Consider the following 23,864-nt stretch of genomic DNA (forward strand, 5'->3'; position numbering starts at 1 on the left):
CTGAACTCCAAATCCTTCGCCTTACCGAGCACATCACGGCGGCCTTCAACAGGGGACAGTACACTGGTGCTGTCTTCCTGGACGTCGCAAAGGCCTTCGATACGGTTTGGCATGAAGGCCTACTGATGAAAATGCTCACCAACCAATATCCCATATCCTTTACCAAACTCATAAAATCCTACCTACACCACCGAAAATTCCGCATCCAAATCCAAGATTCCCTTTCCACCACCCGTCCCATGGAGGCCGGTGTCCCCTAGGGCACCGTCCTGTCCCCACACCTATACACCAATCACAACTTCGACATCCCACATCCCCCCAACACCAACATATACTTATACGCCGACGACCTGACAATAACATCCGAATCCGTAGATCCTAGATTTCCACCTCCCTCCTCCAAAACTCCTTAGACCAACTTGAAACCTGGTGCAACAGGTGGAAAGTCAAAATTAATCCCAACAAAAGGTTGGTTATCCTTTTTACCAAACGAAAAATCCCACAAAACCTCGACAGACTGACACTATCCCAGGAACCCATCTCCTGGAATCGACAAACACGATACCTGGGCGTGATGATAGACCAGCGTCTCCGCACATCGTGGAGACGGTGGCGCGAGCGAAGACTACCAGGGCTAGGCTCTATCCGTTACTCAAAGGTGGAAACACCCTCAGTTTAAGGAATAAGCGAACGCTTATCAAGGTGGTACTTCAACCGCAGCTAACCGACGGCTCCACGGCGTGGGGTCACGCGGTAAACAGCCATTTAAAGTCACTACAGGCTGTGGAAAACATAGCCCTCCGCACGGCCACCGACGCGCCCTGGTACGTAAGAAACACTGACATATTACGAGACTTACAAGACACAAACGCTACACAGACAATAAGACAAAACGCGGAGAAACGGTTTGACGTAGCCGCTTGACATGACAATCCCCTCCTCAGGCAAGCCGTTGACTACGTACCCGACGTGACCGACAAACACAAAAGACCTAGATATCAACTTTTTAACCCTGGGTGACCACCCCAACGACATCCCCCCCTGCCCGTCAACCTTTTCGGTTTCAGAGACCGCCAGGATCAAGAAACGAAGACAACGACACACACACACACATACCCCTCCACTACCGCGGTAGCCTAAGGGCCACCTTAGCAAAGCGCATCCCAGGCTGCATAACCGCACTACCCACCCAACCATACCACACATAAACATGACACCACCTCCGGGGTTTATACAGACGAGCCGGCGAAGCAAGAAGAGCGCCAGAAGAAAGGGCCCTAGCCGGCGGGGTCCAGCCAGGACAAAAGGAGGTCCCACAAAGCGCCTACACCGGCCGCATTTGCGGTCGGGGTAGACGACGGATGGGGCCCACCTACGAAGGCTGTCCAGGCCTACACGAGATGAGGCAGGATAAAGAGGGATAATCCCCCTCGATCCCAAATCATTGAGGCCAATTTCTAGCCATGGAATAATGGCGCGCGCGGTTGTAAATTTTCAAATGATCAAATTTGCCTTACTTTTTTAAATTTTGGTTTTATATGTATTTGGTAAGACAACTTTTTATTGCATATTCAGTTGATTTCAATTGTAGTATACAAAAATAGCTGAACCTATTCTTTTTGATTCTACCTTAATACACCATATACATGGATTGAAGTGATTGAACTATTATTTTCATTTGAACTAAATCGAGTGGAATGTTTGAACTAAACTCATAATAAAAATAAAAATAAATTGACATTTTCTTGTTTACTATGGGATCGATCAAAAATTGAATTTAGAAATTATCTTGAAAATATGGCTTATTTTCATTACCGTTGTGGAGAACGAATAACCCTTATAAATGAAAACTGTACTGCTATTAGAAATGAAAGTGAATTTGATCATGGATTAGTAATATCTGCAGAACCACTAGTAAATGATGTGCTATTTGAGATAAAAATTGATAAAAAAGTAAGGAACGTTAATGAAAATATAGATTTTGTGTGTATCTTCTTTAATTTTAGGTAAATTCTTGGTCTGGCAGTCTTGAAATAGGTGTTGTAGATTGCGATCCGCTCCACTTTGACTTTCCACCTTGTGCTTCAAAAATTCAGACAGGATCATGGGTAATTATATTTATTTATTTATTTGTTTTTATTTGGCGTGATATATAAAATTTTCCAGATAATGTCTGGCACATCGGTTTTTAAAAATGGGGTATGTCTTACAGAAGGATACGGAGTAGACCTAGATAAATTGAATCAAGACGACAAAATTGGTTTAATGAGAACTTCTGAAGTAAATTTACAATCTTTAAATATAATTTCAAATTTATTGAAATATTTTTAGGGTGACTTAATTTTTTACATAAATGGTGAATCTCAAGGAGTAGGTGCAGAAGATTTACCTAATGTAGTACATGCAATAGTCGATTTATATGGAAAATGTGTACAAGTCAGCATTACTAGCCCTGCTTATCGAGAACATAATAATGATGACTGTTTAAGTGGAAGTTCAGTTTTGGCTATAGATAATGATATATTGAATGTAACATTAGGAGGAGATTTGAGTGAACTCAGTATGAGTAGTAGTAATAGTTTGGATATCAGGATGGACATGAATGTTAGGTGAGAATGTATTTTTGTAAACAATTATCCCTGTAAAGTATTTTTATAGAAAAAATTATAAATTGGAAACAACTAAGTACCCACTTTTCTGTCAGTTTTTTTATATGAATATCTGTATTAATTAATGATTATCTTCCACTGGTTATTATTCTCTCTCTGTATCTTATACAGGATGTTTTCCACTTCTTGTCATAACTTCAACAGGTTGTTCCTTGGAGCATTTTAGACCTAAAAACCTTAATGAATCTACGCCACTACATTTTGTAATACATTAAAAAATATATTACAAATATTTCTGAAAATTGTTTATGGTTAATAACAGTTTTTGTCTTGACAACTTCTGAAGCAGATAGAAGAAATGTAAACAAGTTGATTTTGTTATGTAAACATATCAAGCTTTTCCAAGATTCAGATTAAAACACATATATTTGAATGAATCTCTGAAACTGAGAGTCCAATTTTTTTAATTTGAAATAAAGTATATATTGCAAAAAAAAAATATGCGTCCGACAAAAACTGCACCGCATTTCCATAAAATTCCGTTCAATTGAAAATTTTTTTTTTCAAATTAAATATTTAATAAATATTCAAAAATTGTTTAAACTGAATAAAGTGTTAAACAGTGAAAAAGAATTAATCAATATTAATCAATATTTTATAAAAATGAGCTCTGAAAAAAAATTCTAAATTTATTTGAATGTACGCGGCAAAAAAAATTATTTGAAATTGGAGTATGAGCAACAGCTTTTGGGCGATCTACCTGAGTAGCAGAGAGAATAGAGATATTTCTGTTATATCTATCTTTCTCACACTCATATGTTTAGACACTTATGTTACAGTTTCGTAAACACATGGGAGCTCATCCTAAAACGTGCTCCAAAATCCAACGGTTTTGTACAACGTGCTCCAAGTTACATGAGGTGTCTAAATCTGATTCGTGCATTTTTCACAGGGTTTTAATTATGCAGTGCTTTTTGTGTAGTGCAGTAAAAGATAATAATTTAAAATTTAAGGGGAAGCAAGAAACTGTTAACCAGTTTAATCCGAAAATTTTGTCGGCCTGTAAAACGTTTTTAGATGCTCGAAAACACCATCGGCATAACTTCAACAACGTGGTTCTACCCAATAGCTGTGATAATAGTATCATTGGCTATCTTTCTAGCTGTTACAAGGATTTTATAGTTAAGAAAAAATATTTGGAATACCTATGTAATATAATGCAAGATAAGTATATCTTAAAATTTCAAATTTGTTATATTTTGATCTTTTACATAAAAACATTAATGTTATACAGGGTGCGTCAGTTTTTTGTAGAAAAACTCTAACAGGAGATAGAACACATGTTTTTAAAAAGAAAAGTTCCTATAAACATATGTCGTAGAAGGCTTCGTTTCTGAGATACAGGGTGTTGAATATAATTATTTTTTCTCGAATTTTCATTATAACTTATAAACGAATGTTTAGATTTTTTCATGCTTGTGAGATAATGCCTATTAATTAAGGGGCATAAAACAAGCGATAAGAATGTTCAAAAACTTGCACAGTGGCGGAGTGGAGGGGGTGCTCAGCCTCTTTCTTAAAGAGAACTTCTACGCCAATGACTATTTTTTTTAAATTTTTTTAAATGTTATTTTCATTATCTCCATACAGTTTAACAAAAATAATATCCCTTCTTCTGTTTCGATATTCCTGTGCGTTTCCGAGTTATTTTGATTTTTAGTGTTTGATGTGGTACTAAATTAAGTAATTTATTTATTATCAATTATCGGCTAATCATTTAATTCTATCAACGAAACCTACCTAAATATGGTCTGTTAAGGATTCTAGAAAGTCGAAATCTCTTATTCTTTATCTCTTTCCAATGTAGTCAAAATAAATATTTGTTATATGAAGCCATACTCAAATACAAGACTTTTATAAACATTACATACATACAATACATTATTGTGCAGTTGCCATAAAGTTTTTAGAAGTTTCTTTAAGTTTTATTAAACTTGTGTATGTACCAATTTCTGTTTCAATTTTCGTTGTTTTTGTACGTATAGTACTGCAACAAAATATTCTACTCCTTGGAAAACAAGTAAGTATTAAATGACATTTTACAACGATAGTTTGACTTATTACAAGTTACATAAATATTAATATCAATGTTCATTCAGTGTTTTTTTTGTAATTTAGTTGCAGTACATTAGTATTTACGCAGCACATAATAAATAAGGATTGTTAAAATTAGTGTATTAAACAGATTTCAACTTATAAAAGTCTTGTATTTGAGTATGGCTTGATATAACAGATATTTATTTTGACTACATTGGAAAGAAATAAATAAGAGATTTCGGCTTTTTAGAATCCTTAACAAACATATTTCGGTAGGTTTCGTTGAAAGAATTAAATATTTAGCCGATAATTGATAATAAATAAATTACTTAATTTAGTACCACATCAAACACTAAAAATCAAAATAACTCGGAAACGCACAGGAATTTCGAAACAGAAGAAGGGACATTATTTTTGTTAAACTGTATGTAGATAATGAAAATAACAATTTTTAAAAAAAATAGTCATTGGCGTAGAAGTTCTGTTTAAGAAAGGGGTTGAGCACCCCCTCCACTCCGCCACTGTGCAAGTTTTTGAACATTCTTATTGCTTGTTTTATGCCCCTTAATTAATAGGCATTATCCCCTTAACATGAAAAAAATCTAAGCATTCGTTTATAAGTTATAAGGAAAATTCGAGAAAAAAAATTATATTCAACACCCTGTATCTCGGAAACGAAGCCCTCTACGACATATGTTTATAGGAACTTTTTGTTTTTAAAAACGTGTTCTATCTCCTGTTAAAGTTTGTCTATAAAAAACTGACTAGCCCTGTATATGATATTTATCTAAATATACAAGGGTGGAAAAAATGTAAAATTTCTTAATATTTTTTTGTTTTCTTGTGGGACTGGCATATTAGCGCTATATATTTTTGTCAGACTTTTCTATTTTTCATTATGAAATAAATTTATCTATCACGGATTACTTTTGTCCGACATCTATGTATAAAGAAACATAATGACGTCATTTTGACATTTTTAGGGCGTCGGACTATGCGTATGCTTCATGATATTTGTCGGACAAGTTTATCACTTTTTTTTAAACAAATTAATTAAACAATTTACGAAAAATGAAACATCTATGTATGAAAAAATATAATAATGTCATTTTGACATTTTGGGGGTGTCGGACAAATAGGAACGCGGCATGGTTTTGTTAGACAAATATTTTTTCAATAGCTTTATTGTAAAAGCTGGAAATTAACATAAAAAAAAATATATGTATGAAAATACATAATAGCATCTAAACGACAACTTCCGGTACCGCTCGTGCGCAAACGCAGTGACGCTGAAAAATATCGAAGAGGAGTATATGTATAATGAAACTGCAAGAACCATGTACTGGGGACTAAATAGTTATTTTAGATAAAACTAGTTTACCATCAAAAAACTTAAACTTTACGAACTATACCTTTTAGAAAAAATAAACAAGGGTACTTTTTTTAGTAAAATATTTGGGGATATTGATAAGAGTTGTTTTTTATTTTAAAAAAGGCATAACATGATTTAAAAATGGATTCTTATACTGGCAGTTAAATTTAAATTTAATAATAAAACAAAAAAAATATTCAAATATGATTTTTTTACACCTAAGTTGATCACCTTGTGTCTCGGAAAAGGTTGTGATCTTACTTACCTTTATATAACAATCTTAACTCCTGTGGCTCCTGCAGTAATCAATATATTGATTGTTACACATTATATTAGGATGTCATAATAAAAAGGTGTTGAAAAACAATGCTATAGACTTTGAAAAGCAGACTACTCCAAAAAAAGTTTATGAATTTGTTTCATATAAAATGTTAAAAATTAAATTAACGGATGGTAAATGAAATTGAGAATTTTAACATTTTTATTTTATGTACATTGCCTCAGTTAAAACTAAAATTTTCTACATTTGAAGAAAAGCAGATTTTTTTAAAAAAGAATGATTTTTGTGAAAGTGAAAAATAAAAAATTAATTTAATTAATTAATTGAAAGTGACAATTACTAGCAAAAAACAGTTGCGCTTATTTTAAATTTAAATAAAGAATAACTCAGAGGCTTGAAGAAAATCTTTTTTTCCTAGAATCATTAGGAATTAAATGCAAATGTCTATTTTCCAAAACATTCAGTAACATTGAAGTTTCAGGATTGTTACTGCATTTTCCAATATTTTTTTTGCCTATAATTAGTTAGGTTAGGCCACCCTAGAGCAATACATAATAGGTATGTTTCGAGAATTATTTTATCAAAATAAAGGAATCAATCGAAATTTTACATAGAGGATTTTATTATACTACTAATGAATTACAAAATATAATTTTTTCGCAGTAATTAAGAAAAATTTGACGATTGCGCAGCATTTCCCCATTGACATTTTTTAAGCGGTCCACAGTCGAAAATGCAACTCATGCAGTTTTAGGGGTAATGGTACGTGTTACCCGGAATACAAATCTCAAGATCTTTTCTTAATCAAATAAATATTCAAGTTATAATTAGTTTTCTAAACTGCACTTTAGTGATTGTCTACGCTGCCACTGGGCAGCCTAAACTGGGTTACCCGGAATTCACGTGGTAAGCTGTATGAATGATCTGTCAACGTTGCCAGTTGATTTGTTTAAATCTAGTGTTAAGGAGTTACCATTATACAGGGTGTTTTCAAAAGAAGTAGCACAAATGGCACTGGTGAATCTACAGCTAAAAAGAACACGTTTTGCATAAAAATGATCTTAGTAAAATGTTCATCTCTTATGGCTCTTGCACACGGGCGGTATTTTACAGATTGGCATTTATACCGATCGTCAAAATAATTGACAAAATTTTAAATTACACAGTTAAATATATCTTTACACACAAAATCGTTGCCGGCAAGTTTGACGGTCGGCTGCCGATCGGTAAAACGCTCGTGTGTAAGAACCCTTAGGAGATGCAGCCTCAAAGTTTCCAAAAAAATATGGAATAGTTACTGTAATTTGAAAACCAAACAAGGTGTAACAGTCAAATTTTACAGATATTCTACTAATGCATGTGCAACTTCTCAACAATTTTTTGAAAATGTCTGCCCCTTGGAAGGGATTGAAATAAGCATCCCCTAAAGTTATTTGTTGCTACAACTTTTTTGTTTGTCAAAAAATTGAATATTCAAAAATATTGATTAGAATAGCCTGGTTTATTTTAAAACTTCTACCTCTCTTACATTTTTGCTTTAAAACTAACCGTTTATTAAGAAAAAATGAAATTCATTATCATTCGCATTACAACTCCCATGATTACAACTAAGAAATATTTAAGTAGGCGGCCAAGTAGGCGAATGTCATGTTAATTTCTGTCATTAGATTTGTATGCCTCTATTGGTACAAACTTTATGTTGTGGCACAGTTTTTCTGATATTCAAAAAATACTTGCAACATGTTAGCATATTCATCATTTGTAAAACTATTTGCCATAATTTTTCCTAAGTTATCACAAAAGAAATAAAATTATTGAGTGGTAAATCCAAGGAGGCACTTGCAAAAGTCACAAAAGATCTTTTTATTAGCATGACAGCTGCCTACTTACATATTTCTTAGTTGCAATCGTGTGAGTTGTAATGCGAATGATAATGAATTTAATTTTTTCTTAATAAACGGTTAGTTTTAAAGCAAAAAAGTAAGAGAGGTAAAAGTTTTAAAATAAACCGGGTTATCTGACCCGTATTTTTGAATATTCAATTTTTATCAAACAAAAAAGTTGTAGCAAAAAATAGCCTAGGGGATGCTTATTTGAACCTCTTTTCCAAAAATTGTTGAGAAGTTGCACATGCATTAGTAAAATATCTGTGTAAAATTTGACTATTATACCTTTTTTGGATTTCAAATTACAGCCGCTATTCCATATTTTTTGGAAACTTAGAGAGGCTGTATCTCCTAAGACCTAAGGAGTGAACATATTACTAAGGTCATTTTTATGAGAAATGTGTTCTTTTTAGCTGTTTCTTTTGAAAACACTGCATATCAATATGGACAAAAACATAAAAAAATCTGACTTATTTAAATATTAACTAATAGTGGTATGCGGTGTGCAATACGCTACTTATCGCATCAACTTCGACGTCACCTGTTACGTGAGTGTTGTATAATAATGAAAACGTAATATTGACAGTTGGTAGAAGGAAGCGCAAAAACAAACGCTTAGGTGGGGAATTCTGGAAGGAAGCCAAGATAGTTGAAGTGAGAACAGTGTGGAGATGGGGGCAAGACGATCGGCGGGCAGTGAGGCAAAATAGTGAAAAATCAAAGTGTTTAACCCGTATTAATTAGCAGGTAATTATTCTTTAAGTACTCTGTTGTTAATTGTTCTATGTAATCTTATGATTGTGATGGTTATAGATGTTTAATGATAATAATTCTTTGTATGTTTAGCCGCCATTGCTTTATGCTCAAGGGCATAAGGTAAAATTGTTACAATTATTATTAACGATTGCTCATTATTTATTACATGTTAAAATATATATATTGTCGTGACTGCCCAGATATTGCAATAACCACTCCTTTGTTTCACATTTAACTTGTTTTGTCCTGATCACATTGTTCGAAAAACAAATAATAAAGCATTTCTTGTGCTCACTTTATGTCATACGCATATAAGAGCCTTGTTGAATTTACTAACATTTTCGCCCGTGAGGAATGAATCTGTAAAAAGAATAATTAAAAACAAAAAACGAATTGCTAACACAGATCTTCGGAAATCTCAACTCATAGCTGGATTGCCTCCCGTATGGGACTCCAGTACCTTCCGGCCCTGCCGGCTAACTAACACCAAACCTCTTCAGTTTTACTTGGAAGTGTGTACATATGTCTAATTCGAGTGAGATGACATTTAGTGAGAAATTAAATGAGTCGGGCGTTATTTATCATTAGCAAAGAATCTTAATTTATGCCTTTTGTTATCGGTTGTTTTGTATTTATATTTGGGTAGTTAGAGCAACGATCGTGGGTTTCTCGGGTTTCTCTGTCATGCTCTTTTCCCACAGGAGCTCTAGGTGAGCCTGGCACTCTCATTTTATGTTAAATGGTTGTTACATCTTTAATTTGAAGACTGTTGTACATAAATAATAAAGTTAGGTGTATTTACTCTGCTTTTGTTTGATAAAATTAAAATATACTTCCCCTCTTTAAAGTTAGTAGCCAGCGCCTTCCGGTCAATTAAAAATAGATGTATACAACGTAGGTATTCCTCATGATGATCACATATTTCTGGCCACAACTACGTTTTTTTTTTTCTTTTTTTTTATCCAACCCGGGGTTGTTATACTACAGTGTTAGTAATTGTAAATAAAACTATTTTATTTTTTAAAATAACTATTTTTGCCATTTTAAAAAAACATTTAAAAAAACAAAAAATATAAATAATAATACCAATCTGATTGATATGAAATAATTTTTTGAATTTATTTCAAGTTTTTAAAAATAATTATGGGTTAGTATTTTTTTAAACATTGTTTGTATTTTATTATGTCAATGATTTTAGCTCAACTATATTACCGTCACTGTGTAAAGTAGATATAGGATATAGGTACACATTTAGGAAAATTAAAACAGGTAATATTAAAAAGTTATAAAGTTCTAAATGAAATACAGTAGGTTCTACTCTTTTTTCTTATTCAGCCACTTCAGCAGTCAAGGGGTGTTAGACATATTAAATTAATTCAAAATAAACAAAACAGCACAGAATTAAACTGTGAACAGTTTAAATTTAAGCCGAATCCGATCCTGTTCCCAACACTTATGAAGGTTAGTCTCTTAACCTCTGCCATTTAGTTAATGTCACATTGCCACTACTGCCAGTTACCTTCTCACTTTGTATGATATGACAATGGTAAACGAGTAGAAAACAAACTGCCATGTTAATTCGGTAAAACGGAAGTGGCCAATTACGTCATCACTGATTTATTCTCTTAATTTTGTTACATTTTTATTTTAATTTTCACTCAGTTCAGTTTACGTGATGTTTGTGAGGTATTTTTGTGTAGTGTACGTGTATACATTACAAAGTTATTTATTTCAGTGTTTAGTGATAATACAGTGGATTTTGTGTATCATATGAAAGAGCATGTATATGAATGAAGACGGTGTTGACATGGTTAGAACCTACTTTTTGTCAGGAGAAAATGATGCTGTTGCAAGAAGGCGATATCAGATGGATTGTTCCAACTAGCCGAAGAAAATGTTTGTTATATTGGTTCTACTTTTAAGAGACTATGGGAGTATTGAACGTCAATATGCTAATGCTGGATGGAAACAAGCTCAGGGATTGAGAAACTTAGAACCAGAAATTTTAAACGCTTTGGAGGAGAATACTGGTACCAATACTTGAAGATTAACTACAAGATTTTAAGTACTGCCATACGCTGTAAAAATCAGGGGAGTAATCAGATTATTTACTTATTTTTGTGTATTTCATTTATCATTACATTGATTACTGCTTCAGTTATTTGTTAATTTACTTGTTATTGTTTCATAGTTTACCTTATTTCAAAGAATTATTAAATCGACAAAAGTAATGCACCAAAGAGTGCACTTCACAGCAGATGGTCCAGAAATTTTGATTTTTAATAAAATTTGCTTTTTAATAACCTCTCCTTTAAATTATGAAATCTGACAATAATGCATACAGCAGTTCCCAAATGCGCATGCATTCTAACTTACGTGTGCCATTGGTTAAGTCGCACTAGCTTGCCTAGTGACGGGGTAGGAAAATTACTAAAAAAAAGTTAAAAAAAATCAATTTTCACAACGAAATTTGAGAAAGCAAACTTATAGTATATGGTTCTAAAAGTGAAAGGCAACTTCTATATGAGTATAACTCACATTCAAAGTTACATTCTGTATATAATAGCAGCTAGAGTCTTATGTAGGATTTTTCCAATATATTGATTCTTGGCAAAATAGTAGTTATGAAAAAAAATAAAAAATTTTAGGAAAAAATTGTCAGATAATTGTTTATATAAAAAATACTATGCAATATACCAAAAAAAATCCTATGTACATTGCCGGATAATACAATTTTGAATATACAGTTAAATTTTTAGATCAATTGATGAAGATTTGTTCAAGTTATGTTTCCGACCAGTTCAAAAAATGTGGTTTCGAGAAAAACACGTTTAAAGTTTTTAATACTGTTGTTATGTCAACAACCTGAATGAAACTTTTCATGTCAAATACTTTAAACGTATTTATTTATTAGCTTTCTATGTCTGGTTTCTTTCAATAGGGCAAATACGCAGTGGCTGTAGACCTTTAGTTGGTTAAGGGCTTTGGTGTAAAATTATACAACTAACAACCTGTGGAAGTTGAGGAATGGAGTAAGAAAACAGCATGTATATAAGCTAGTCACTATATAAGCTAGTATTATTAGTTTACTCATCCCATTCTATAATAAAAATAACAGAACTGAAATTGGAATACTGAGTGTTGAATGTGAATAAAAAAAACATTGCTGTTCAAAATAAATATTACAAATTAAAAATAAATAATCTAAATTAAACAGCAGTTAGAAATAAAATATTTAAATTTAAAAAATAAATTTCTTAAAATATAACTAGTTTTTTGTATTTCTCTTAATATTTTGCTAAATTTATAAGAACTTACAACTATTATTCATTAAATAATATCATTTGTTATATAGTTTAAGCCTTCCTGAAGAAAGCTTAAGGCAAGATAAGCTTAGATTTCATGATCGATGTGGTTCTCTTGTAAAATTATCTAATGGCAGTCGAAGTGCTGAAAGACGACGTCCTTTAGATGAATTTAATAATGGAGTAGTTATGACACATCGTCCTCTTCGTGATTCAGAGCTCTTTGAAATACGCATAGATCGTCTTGTAGATAAGTGGAGTGGAAGTATAGAGGTAAATATTTTGACTGACAAAACTAATTAATATTGAGAATAGTGTTTAATGAAATTTATTATAGACATATGTATATTCCATATTTATTATAGATATTAGTTAGCAAGAGAAAACAATTGTTTAGTTTTTTATTCAATGGGTTTTCAGTAGATAGAAAAGTCACCTGGATATTAATGTAAAGTTCTCTATTCTTTTACCATCTATATATGGTATTCAAAAACCATGAGCAAAAATTGAGACAGCTCACCATGATACTTCAAAAAATTCATATTAATGAATATACACGATTGCAGTTATTTTTTAAAAGTACGGTAGAACCTCGCTAATCCGTCCCCTACGGGACCGGCAGCATGGTCGAAACACAAAAAGGGTCGGATTATCAGAGACACACTTTTATTGATTTGTAACATCACAGTACATATAAAACAAATGTGTGCGCAACTTATTGATCGGGTTAAAAACAAGTTATTTTGTAATAAAGCTTATCAAACTATGTACCTCATCTATCAATGGGCCTACTGATCAGTCATGTGAGGACCGGACTCTAGCGGCGGCTCGTGTAGGTAAGTAGGTGAACAAACACCGAAAATGGTCGGGACTAAGAGGAGAGTTGGACCATCCAATTAGCGAAGTTCTACTGTAATATTTTGCTATAATTTATATCAATTAATTTTTTTTTTAATAGTAATATAAAATAAAGGATACATACAATTCTACAATCTTAAACAGCTTAAAGAGTATTTATTGACTGAATAATTAATTATAACTTTTTTTACTTTAGTTTTTCGAGGAGCTAACATTAGAAACCATTAAAAAAATTATAAAAGTGTTCTCTTGTTCCAAGTGGATAACGTTGGCCATTTTCAAGAAAGATGAATTTAATCTTTGAGACACTTAAAAACAGTTAAAATTTACTGTTCACTATAAGCATTAAAATCTAGCAAATCATCTTTAATCACATTCTTTATAATAAATTGTGAAGTTGAAAAAAATTATCTATTTTCCAGTACATATAAACAAAACCAAATTAAATTAACATTAAATGTGTTTTTTTTTGTGTAAATAATGTTCTTGACTTGGAATAACAACTCATTTGTATGATGTTTAATTAAAAAAAAAAACAATAAATATGATTAATTGTATAGTCATCAGTAAGGACCATTTAAACTCTTTAGAGCTTTTAGGATTTTAGTTTTTTTTTATAGGTGTAGTTTATTGTTACTGGTAATAAGTTTATTCATTTTTTAAATTAATTTGAGTTAACTTGATATTAGGTCTGGGAAAATGGATGTGACGTTTTCGACAATGTTTCACCATTTTTCATGTAGAACCATGATACCATCAGTGAAGAAGTGGTTTTCACAGGCTTCTTTTGAAGCCAGTTTAATTCCATTGAGAGAGTTCTGCAGATATCAGAATAAGTGATAGTTAGTGGGTGCTATGTCTGGACTATATGGTGGATGCATCAAAACGTCCCAACAAGCTGTCGCAATTTTTGAGGAGTTATCAAAGAAACGTGTGGTCAGGCATTGGTGTGATGAAAGACTATACCTTTTCTGTTATTCACTTCAGTCCGTTTTCTTTCAATTGCTCGGCGTAATTTCTCCAGTTGTTCAGAGTAAAGTAGAGAATCAATCGATTGATTGGAAGTTGCTCATTGTGGATGATTACCTTCCAGTTCCACCACATACACAGCTTTACTTCTTCGTGAATCCTGCCTGAACAAAGCCTTGTGAGGGCTCACCATCCTTCTCCATGATCTTTGACGCTTCTGATTGACTGTCATACATGACCCATTTTTCATCACTGGTTAAGACATGTTTCAGAAATTGATTGATTGATTTCATTGTTTCAACAGGGTATTGCAGATATTAATTCCGTCTAACATGTTTTTTTTTGCTCAACTCATGAGGAACTCGTACATTGAGTTACTTTTTGTAGCCAGCTTTGTGTAAATAGTTCAAAACAGTTTTGTGGTAAATGCCTAGCTTCATACCAATATCGACAATGCTGATATGCTTATTTTGCTGGACTGTTTCAAGAATTTTATTAGCTTTTTCACTGATTGGATGACCAGAGCGTGACTCATTTTTCACATCAAAATTACCAAAACGAAAGCAACAATTTCTGCACAGCAGATTTTGAAAAAGTACCTTCATTGTACACAGCACAAATTTTTTTACAAACCTGCGCAGCATTGTTCTTTTCGAAAAATAGAATATATTTTTAAAAAATAAATCTTAAATGGCACCTGGTAACCTTCTTAACTGTTGGACATTGTTATATAGGTCTTGAAAAATGTTTTCCCACAGTACCATGTATTCAATTGTACTGTTTTCAAGTAATTTAAAAATGTCCTGCACAAATTTGCTTTTTATAAGACAAACACTTGTTGCATGCAAACTAGTGATGGCTCGTGACATTGAGAATGGGTGAAGCATATTCATTGACTGTTTAAAAAGAAAATTTTCATATTTTCAAGGTCAAATGGCTTTAAATGAATCTGGAAATTTTTAGGTGCATTTGCAATGTTACCGAAAAGCTGACATTCTTGAGAAGGATTTTCATTTATACTTTATAAAAAATAGAAGCATTAGTTCGGTTCGTGGACTTCTACGAACATTAACGCACACAATATATGTTCCAAAGAAGCTTTGTGGTTGCGACTATGACAGCCTCGCGTGATGTTCCCAAAATTGTTAAATACCTCCTTATTCCATATACCCGACCAGACCCACAATTAAACATAGCATACAGAAAGTTTTTTAAAATAAACACTTCCAGACAACCATTTATATTCAGAATACCATTCATTCCGAAATTTCTGAACGTACACTTTGTCTTTTGATTTGCCCCTTTTTTCAACATCGAGAGAAGGCACAGGTCTCTCGCAATTTAAAAAATCTTTTTTATCCTCAATTTTCCATCTGAAAAATGGCGTTTCCAATAAAATACATACTGGATCATACATAGGAACCATTTCTATAATTATTGATACAAAACAAATATTAACAAAGAACCGTTATAATCGTTCACTGGGCGACATATCGTATAAACTGTTTAAAGGTAGGCGATAGGAGATAGCGATGCTGCTTCAATTTTCGCGTCACTCGTTCCCCCACACCGTAGTTTACTCACGTGTTGGCCGCCTCGTTGTCATGACAACCACCATAAAAAACGCTACGAACACAATACATTTTCAATATAACATTATACCTAAATTATAAAATTTATATAAAATTAAAAATAATTTTAAATTGCACAACCAAATGGAAATTTTAGGTGAAGCGGTTCATCACTTGCGTCACCTGGCAAGCCGCCACTGGTCCAAACACTTATATTCAAACATAAAATATATGTCTTGTAACATTGTTATATATTTTTAGATGGGTATAACTACTCACAATCCAAATACCTTGGTTTTTCCTGCTACTATGACTAATATGCGAAGTGGTACAATAATGATGTCTGGATGTGGTATACTAACAAATGGCAAGGGTACAAGAAGAGAATATGGGGATTTTAACTTGGATGAATTAGCTGAAGGTGATCGAGTTGGAATGATGAGAAAACCTGATGGAAATTTGCATTACTTCATTAATGGTTTAGATCAAGGCATTGCGGCTCAAAGAGTACCCACAACGGTGTGGGGTGTAATCGACTTATATGGAATGACTATAAAGGTTTGTAGATATTGTATATATTCTGTATACAGGGTAGGAAAGTACCGATGGTCTATCTGAAGTTACGTGAGAGCGATAAAGTAAGCCATAGAAATCCATGCGATAGAGAAGGATGGCTATAATGAAGGCCTCTCATAGTCACCGCCCGTTTCGCCCTTCCACAAATAAGATCCACTTCTTATTTGTGGAAGGGCGAAATGGGCGTTGACTATTAGACGCCTTCATTATAGCCATCCTTGTCTATCACATGGATTTCTATGGCTTACTTTATCGCTCTCACGTAACTTCTGATAGACCATCGGTACTTTCCTACACTGTATATACACATAATAACGGATGTCTGCAAAAGGTTGGGAAATCTCGAAGCTAGAGATGCTGGTAGTCAAAATAAGACGATTGAGCCAAATATGCCTTATGCAAATGTTGCTGGTTTGAGATACAGGGCGTTCAATGTTTCAATTTTAATTTGAAATTTCTCAAGAATTTTGAAAACTGTTTTAACTAATTTTGGTGTTTCTTGTATACGGCGTCAGTTATGCCCTATTTCCAAACAAATATATATTTATATTTATCAAAATAAATGGTATACATTTTTTTTTTTGCCTTTAGAATTACTGACATTGAGTATTCAAAATATGAACGAACGTCCTTCGTTTCATAAAAAAGTTACTCTTGTTCATTTTCGATATCTGCCTTGGTTATTGAGATAGTTGCATATACAAATTTCAATGCATTTCGTTTTTAAGCAATTTTTAATCCTTAAATTACACTAGTGCAACTTGACAGCTAGTGTATTAACTAAATTATTTACAGTTTTCTAAGTGTTTTTCAGAACTTATCCAAAAAAAATTTTTTTTGAATGTACAGGGGACACAAATAAAATACATATTGTAAAAAAAAAATTGAAAAGGGCATTTCGAAAATGATTTAAAAATTCACTTCTGCACGGCACTGGAAACTGGTCCACTGTAAAACCTGACCTTGAGCAAGGCAAAACATTAATGGACAAAAAATTGAAAGCATTTCTTTTCCAAGGAAAGAAATAAATAACATTTGATAACACCTATTTTATATCAACAAATTCAACTGCTTTTGTCGCTATTGTTATTATTAATTAATAAAATTTATTTGCGGTTTTAATTAATAAAATAATTTGACATGCCTGATGTTACAACAACTGTTCAAAATTTCGTCCACCGAAGTGTAAACACATTTGGGCCCGTCTTACCAAGTTTCTACGAACTAACACAAATGATGTCTTGCTTGACCATAAATTAAAACTATCTCCATCAACTCCAAGTTGCTATATACGTAAGCTATTTTTGATACTTGAAAAATGAATGTAAACACTATTCGGAATGATCTGGGGCCATGTGGAGAGAGAGCGCATTGAGTACAGCGCATAACGGGAATGACACTAGAGACTACAGGAGTCCAGTGATGTAAGGGTTGTAAATACTACAACTTCAATAATTTTTTTCTCAGGAACTATAAGGATTTTACAAACATTTTGTTTACAATATTGACTCCATTTTTCATAACGCATCTATTCCCAAATTTTTTTGGATATGTTATGAATCACCCTTTATATTGCATTGAAATCATCATGTACTAAATAAGATGTCTCTAGCTAGAACAATTTTAGAGTGATATTTCATAATGTTATTTTGCAGTACAGCATTTAGTGGAATATATTTCAGCAGAACTTCCTTTCATATATAGATAAGTTGATCTAAATTAATCCCAAAAGTCTGTAGTAGAGTGATGTTCTAACTTTCCGGAGCACCTTGTATATCAACATAGTCATTTTGAAAACCATATATAACTTTCCTACAGCCTTTTAAAATTATTTTTACAGACCGACACGGCAATCCCAAATTGCCACTCTTACGTCTTATTACTTCCAGCCGAAAGCGTTCTCAATCTTGCGCAGCTCTGCCTGAGTCAGAAACGTAAACTTGTTTGTGTTCAGTTTTTCACTAGAACATAATCCTGTCACATGGTTGAGGCACACAACATGCCTATAAGATCTTACAACATAAAGTATATGAAGGCCCACTGTGTAAATACTATCTTTTTTATCAGGTTTCTATTGTTGAAAGAGATGAACGAGAAGAACAAAATTTAATGACTAGGAAGAACACCAGAGACCAACAAATAGTTGTTTTAGATGCACAACCTCTGCCAGACTATTATGATCGTTTAACATTCCATCCAAATTGTGGTACACATGCCCAGGTGATTAACAATGGACGTACTGCCCATAGGCCAAACGCAGCTGATGATTTTAACAATGGGGTAGTACTCACCGCTCGACCATTAAAAACTGGCGAGTTATTTGAAGTCAGATTGGATAGAGTTGTTACAAAATGGGCCGGATCCATTGAAATTGGTGTAACCTCTCATAGTCCTGTGGATCTGGAATTTCCATTTACAATGACTAATGTTAGATCAGGTACTTGGATGATGACTGGTAGTGGAATAATGCACAATGGAACTATAGTGCTTGAACAGTATGGCGTCAATTTAGATCGTCTGCAAGTAGGTGATCGAGTTGGGGTGTTGCGAAAAGAAAATGGTTTGCTGCATTTTTTTGTTAATGGCATTGATCAAGGTAGTGCTGCTTCTAATGTACCTGAGAAAATATATGGAGTAATAGGTAATACAATCAATAGTACATTTTCTAGTAATTTGATAATATTCTTTAAATTACATAAACATTGAATGATCATTAAGGCTGACGTTTTATAGACCAGAAATCACTTTTTGTTAAGACTTTCTTTAATTTTGTGCATCGAGATCACAGAGAACATGTAAACATGAGAATATGTACTTTTCCTGTTTTATCCAGCAAATTTGTAAAGATACTAGATAATTGTGATTAATGCATGTGTTAATAGTTTTCTAAAAGCATTATACGGGGTGTGATTATGTTTACATTACCATACTCGATTTTCTGTATGTTCAACAGGCGTGCAAAATTCAGGAAACGTAAGGTAAACATACGAGGTAAAAAGAAGCTTTTTTTCTTATTTTGTAGTAAATGATACAGTGAAGAGATATTGTTCCTAACTTGCTTACATTTTCTAAAATGCTGGACAACAAGTTGCACATATAAACGCCCCTGCTAAAATGTGTCGAGTTGTTTTGTGATTGTGTCAAATGGCATTGAATGAAGATGATAAAGTATAATTGTTTTCGGAAGGCGAAGTGGGCAATAAAACGTTGGTGAGTTGAAATGTATACATTTATTTGATTTCAACTTATACCTGCTTTTGGCAGGTATAAGTGGATGGTAGCTGTCGGGCCAGCCCAAATTGTACTAAGAGGGACGTCTTTAGGAATGCATGTGCTCAATTATCTCTCAATGTAAATTACCAGGGTCGGCTGGGAAATTTTCCTCTAGTCAATGATAGTAAAAGCTTATTGTGTTTTATATAAAAAATTAGGTAGGAATGTTATAGCTGTTTTACATTGACAGTTTATTGATGAATAAATTGACGAAGTTCTTCATGAATTAATTCACGAATTTATTGGTAAACAGTGTGGTTTTACACTGCTACAGACTTTATCAAGTATTTCAACACATGAACCAGTTCTACCAACGAATCAAAGAAGCAAATAAATTTCAAAAATGTCACCTTTCACTCATAATTGTAGTGTTACAACAGTGGTACCGTTTTGATACATATTATATAAATATTAGTGTTTCTAAGTAACAAATCAGTAAAAACAATGCAAAACTAGTACGACGCCACACAATTATTTACATATTCCAATAACATAACTTCATTACTGATCTGAGGGTGGAAATCTGTTGGGTTGGTACTTCCGAACTTCACGAAGAAATTGACGAAAATTAGAACATGCTCTAATTCGTCAAGAACTTGATGAATAAATTCATGAAGTTATTTGACAGCAGATTTGGTGCATTACACTTGATGGAGATGGAGCATTCGCTTGAACAGCGATATGCCATTAAGTTTTGTGTGCGGTTGGGAAAGAATGCAACAGAAACATTACGGATGCTTCAAGGGGTCTTCAAGGACGACTGTATTTCAAGATCACAGTTCGGGAGATGGCACTAGGCGTTCAAGGAGGGCCGGGAGGATATCGCCGACGAACCATGTTCTGGACGCCCAACAACGGTCACAACCGATGAAAACGTGAATCGTGTGCGCAAAGTTTTGAGTTCCGACCGTTGATTGAGCATCCAGCAAATTGCTGACATCCTAAACAAGGATCTGCAAACGCGCAAGGTCTGCGCAAAGCTTGTGCCGAAAGTTTTGACGGAAGACCAGAAAGAATTTCGAGTTTCACGCTGTCAAGAATTGTTGGATTTGATTCAAAATGAGCCGGACTTTCTTAACTGTCGTAACCGGAGACGAATCCTGGATGTTCGAGACGACCCAGAATCGAAAAGGCAGAGCAGCGAGTGGCACACAAAATCATCCCCCCCGCCCCAAGAAAGCGCGAATTAGCAAGTCTCGTATCAAAACGATGCTCATTGTCTTTTTTGACGTTCGAGGAATCGTCCATTTTGAGTTTGTACCACAGGGAGAAACTGTCAACTCAGCCTTTTACCTGGAGGTGCTCAAGAGATTAAAACGCCGGGTCACGCACCTGACATTAAAAACAAGGTCAAGCTCCACCATGACTGCCCCCAGCCACACTGCCTTCAACGTTACCAACTTCCTGGCGCGGAGCAACACCCTGGTGGTACCGCAGTCCACTTACAGTCCCAACTTGGCTCCGTGCGACTTTTTTTTGTTTCCCCAACTGAAGAGAGAGCTGAAAGGAAGGCATTGGGACTCTGTGGAAAACATCTAAAAGCATGTTACAATGTTCCTAACAGCAATTCCCGTCGAGGAGTTTCAGGGTGCCTTCCAGGCATGGCAGACACGTCTCCGCAAGTATATTGATGCTGGGGGAGAGAATATTGAAGAATTTTAAGCATTTGTACCAGTACAATTAATAAATCTATTTTTCCCAGAAAATGCGCATTACTTTTATAATGGACCCTGTATATTAATTATAATGGGCAATATCTGACAATCCAAAATTTTTTCTCCATCCCAATTTGTGCTAATAATATTTTCAGTGTGTTTTATACAGTCTGCCCAGTTTTGCGGAGTAACTTTATTTAATGATTAAACTGGCAGTGGTATGGTGGTAGTCGTAGAACAGAATGACCCATTTTATAAATTAATTCATCAGTCGCATAGGGTATTTTTTGAGGCTTAAATTGCTGCACAATTTGTAAATGTTCACATTTAAAGGCATTCTGAGGAATGGGTATATTTTTAGTTTGTAGCCATTGTATGATTTCATCCTTGGTTGACTGGGAATTTGGAATTTTTTCCAGTCTTGAATGATATTTTGCATTATCCATGATAATGGATTCTGAAGTCTCGGTAATAATTGTTCTGCCATCCACTTTTCGAATAATTCTGAATTCATATTATCATGATAATCAGCACTTTTCTTTTTGGTTGAAAATATTTTCCATCTTTATTTCCAGCATGAACAATTATGTACCGTTTACCTTCTGAGCTATTTTTGTTTCGCACAGATTTGACATCATCGTCATGCCATATTTGCAATGTATTACTCCCATGTTGAAAAATTCATGTTTCATCAAGGAAAACTACATCTAAGCTATCACATGCAGCATTATTAATGTATTCTCCCAAAAAGTTAACCCTTTTCAATGCAATCTCTGGTCGTTCTATTAAAGCCCGTCTACCATTATCTTTAGAGAAATGGAAACCTAGATCTTTTAAAATTATACGTAAGGTTGTATTTGAGACATCTATAATTTGTCTGTTTAGTAGTTCTTGCCGTAGGTTTTCCCTTGTTGCAAATTGTTTATTTTCTATCATGGTATAAATAACTACGTATTGCAGATTTAAATTCATCAGGAAAATCTCATGTTTTGGAAACTTTTCTCTTTGTGGGACCTAATAAAAATAAAATAAAACCATTCTATTTATCACTTGTTATAATAGTAACATTTTATTACTCATAGTAAGTACTTACAGTTGTTTCACGTGGGCCTTCATGTCGTATTCTCGAAATTGTTCTGGGGCTTAATTTTGATACTTTAGCTGCACAATTAATAACAGAAATGTTTTCATTGGAATTCTCTTTGTTATTTTGGAAATACTCCAAAACATTTAACACAAGTTTCCTAATTTGATCGTTCAAAACTTCACGATGAGCCATTTTCAAATTTCATTAAAACTGTACCACAAACACACCACAACAGAAGAATCAACACATTCCAACTATTTCAAGTTCGGCTCTGTTCAACAGTCTGTTTTTGACAAGAAGTACATCTTATTGGCCATCCTTCTCTAGTGCAGATAATTTCTCTGTAACGTTAGTCGTACCTTATTAAGGGGCGTACCTGGATATGACTTAAGTATATCACATACAAGTGGAAAGGGTTCAGAGGTATATGTCGGGTTTCACCAATATTTTACTGCCTACTTCGCTTTCCGAAAACGATTCTATTATTCTTTATAAAAAATTTTTTATGTAGCATAAATAAAAACCCATAATTTACTAATTTCTCTAAAAGAAATAAAAAATGTCTTCATAACCTAATGATGTAGACAATACATTACATACTTTATAAAATTCTAGTATTATTCAATAAGTGGCATCGAGATTGCTCTTATCATCAATTGGAAAAATAAACAAGGTGCTGAAAACTTCAACTCAAAAGAAGTTGACTTCTATTTATTGGACAGCTCTCTTCGCCATAAAAATTGAAACTTCCTACTCTCCCTCCATAGTACTGTTATTTCTAATGAGATATTTGCTTAAAAAAATGTGTAGTGTTTTGCTACTAAATACTATTCTATAATGAATGTTAATCAAAACTGTACAAGAAATTTTGCTAATAACTCGTTATATTGAATATATTTCATTTTAAAAATTTGTATTCAGATATTCTGAAATAGACTATACAGGCTGTTACACTTCTCACTACAGGGATCTCGGAAATAGTAATAGATACGAAGTAACTTAAATGGGGGTAAAGTTGCATAATCAGGGGACCAACATAATGCCTTTAAAAAATCAAGGCTAATATGTTAGTTTTCGAAATATTTGAAAATACCGAAATTTTGGAAATTCGTTTTTGTTTCATTTCGGCCTTGTTTGAGGTGATATTGAAAAAAGAAGAACACTTTCTCATGGCCACTTTTTGCCCTCTATCGAATGGCATAATCAATTTTTATATGTAACGTTTTGTCTCTCCAGGACCATAATCAACTTCATTTTTTTGAAAACTAATCATGTTAGCCTTGATTTTTTAGAGAATTTATAACAGCCTGTATACAGAAATATTCGCTTCTCACTACAGGGATCTCGGAAACGGTAAGAGCTATGAAGTAGCTGAAATGGGGGCAAAGTTGCGTAATCAGGGGACCAACAATATGCCTCTAAAAAATCAAGGCTAACATGATTAATTTTCAAAATATTTGAAAAAAAACGAAATTTTGGAAATCCGTTTTTGTTTAATTTCAGCCTTGTTTGAGGAGATATTGAAAAACGAAGAACACTTTCTCATGACCACTTTTTGCCCTCTATCGAA

General features: G+C 33.5%; 1 protein-coding gene across 2 annotated transcripts in view; it reads left to right on the forward strand.

Moving 5' to 3' along the window:
- Positions 1–1,753: 1,753 nt before the first annotated feature.
- The window catches only part of LOC108913661 (neuralized-like protein 4), a 67,412-nt gene continuing 45,301 nt past the window's right edge, over positions 1,754–23,864 (forward strand). The window contains exons 1-7 of one of the 2 annotated variants that reach the window (XM_018719246.2): positions 1,754–1,953; positions 2,007–2,108; positions 2,167–2,280; positions 2,332–2,609; positions 12,356–12,578; positions 15,965–16,261; positions 18,347–18,920. In XM_018719246.2, the coding sequence (XP_018574762.1) occupies positions 1,798–1,953; positions 2,007–2,108; positions 2,167–2,280; positions 2,332–2,609; positions 12,356–12,578; positions 15,965–16,261; positions 18,347–18,920 (1,744 nt within the window). In that variant the 5' untranslated portion in view covers positions 1,754–1,797. Of the gene's footprint in view, positions 1,954–2,006; positions 2,109–2,166; positions 2,281–2,331; positions 2,610–11,985; positions 12,033–12,355; positions 12,579–15,964; positions 16,262–18,346; positions 18,921–23,864 lie in introns of those variants that run through there. The other variant, XM_018719247.1, reaches the window with a different exon arrangement.

The sequence above is a fragment of the Anoplophora glabripennis genome, unplaced genomic scaffold (genome assembly GCF_000390285.2).
Source record: "Anoplophora glabripennis isolate ALB-LARVAE unplaced genomic scaffold, Agla_2.0 scaffold1106, whole genome shotgun sequence".
NCBI classification, from domain to species: domain Eukaryota; kingdom Metazoa; phylum Arthropoda; class Insecta; order Coleoptera; family Cerambycidae; genus Anoplophora; species Anoplophora glabripennis.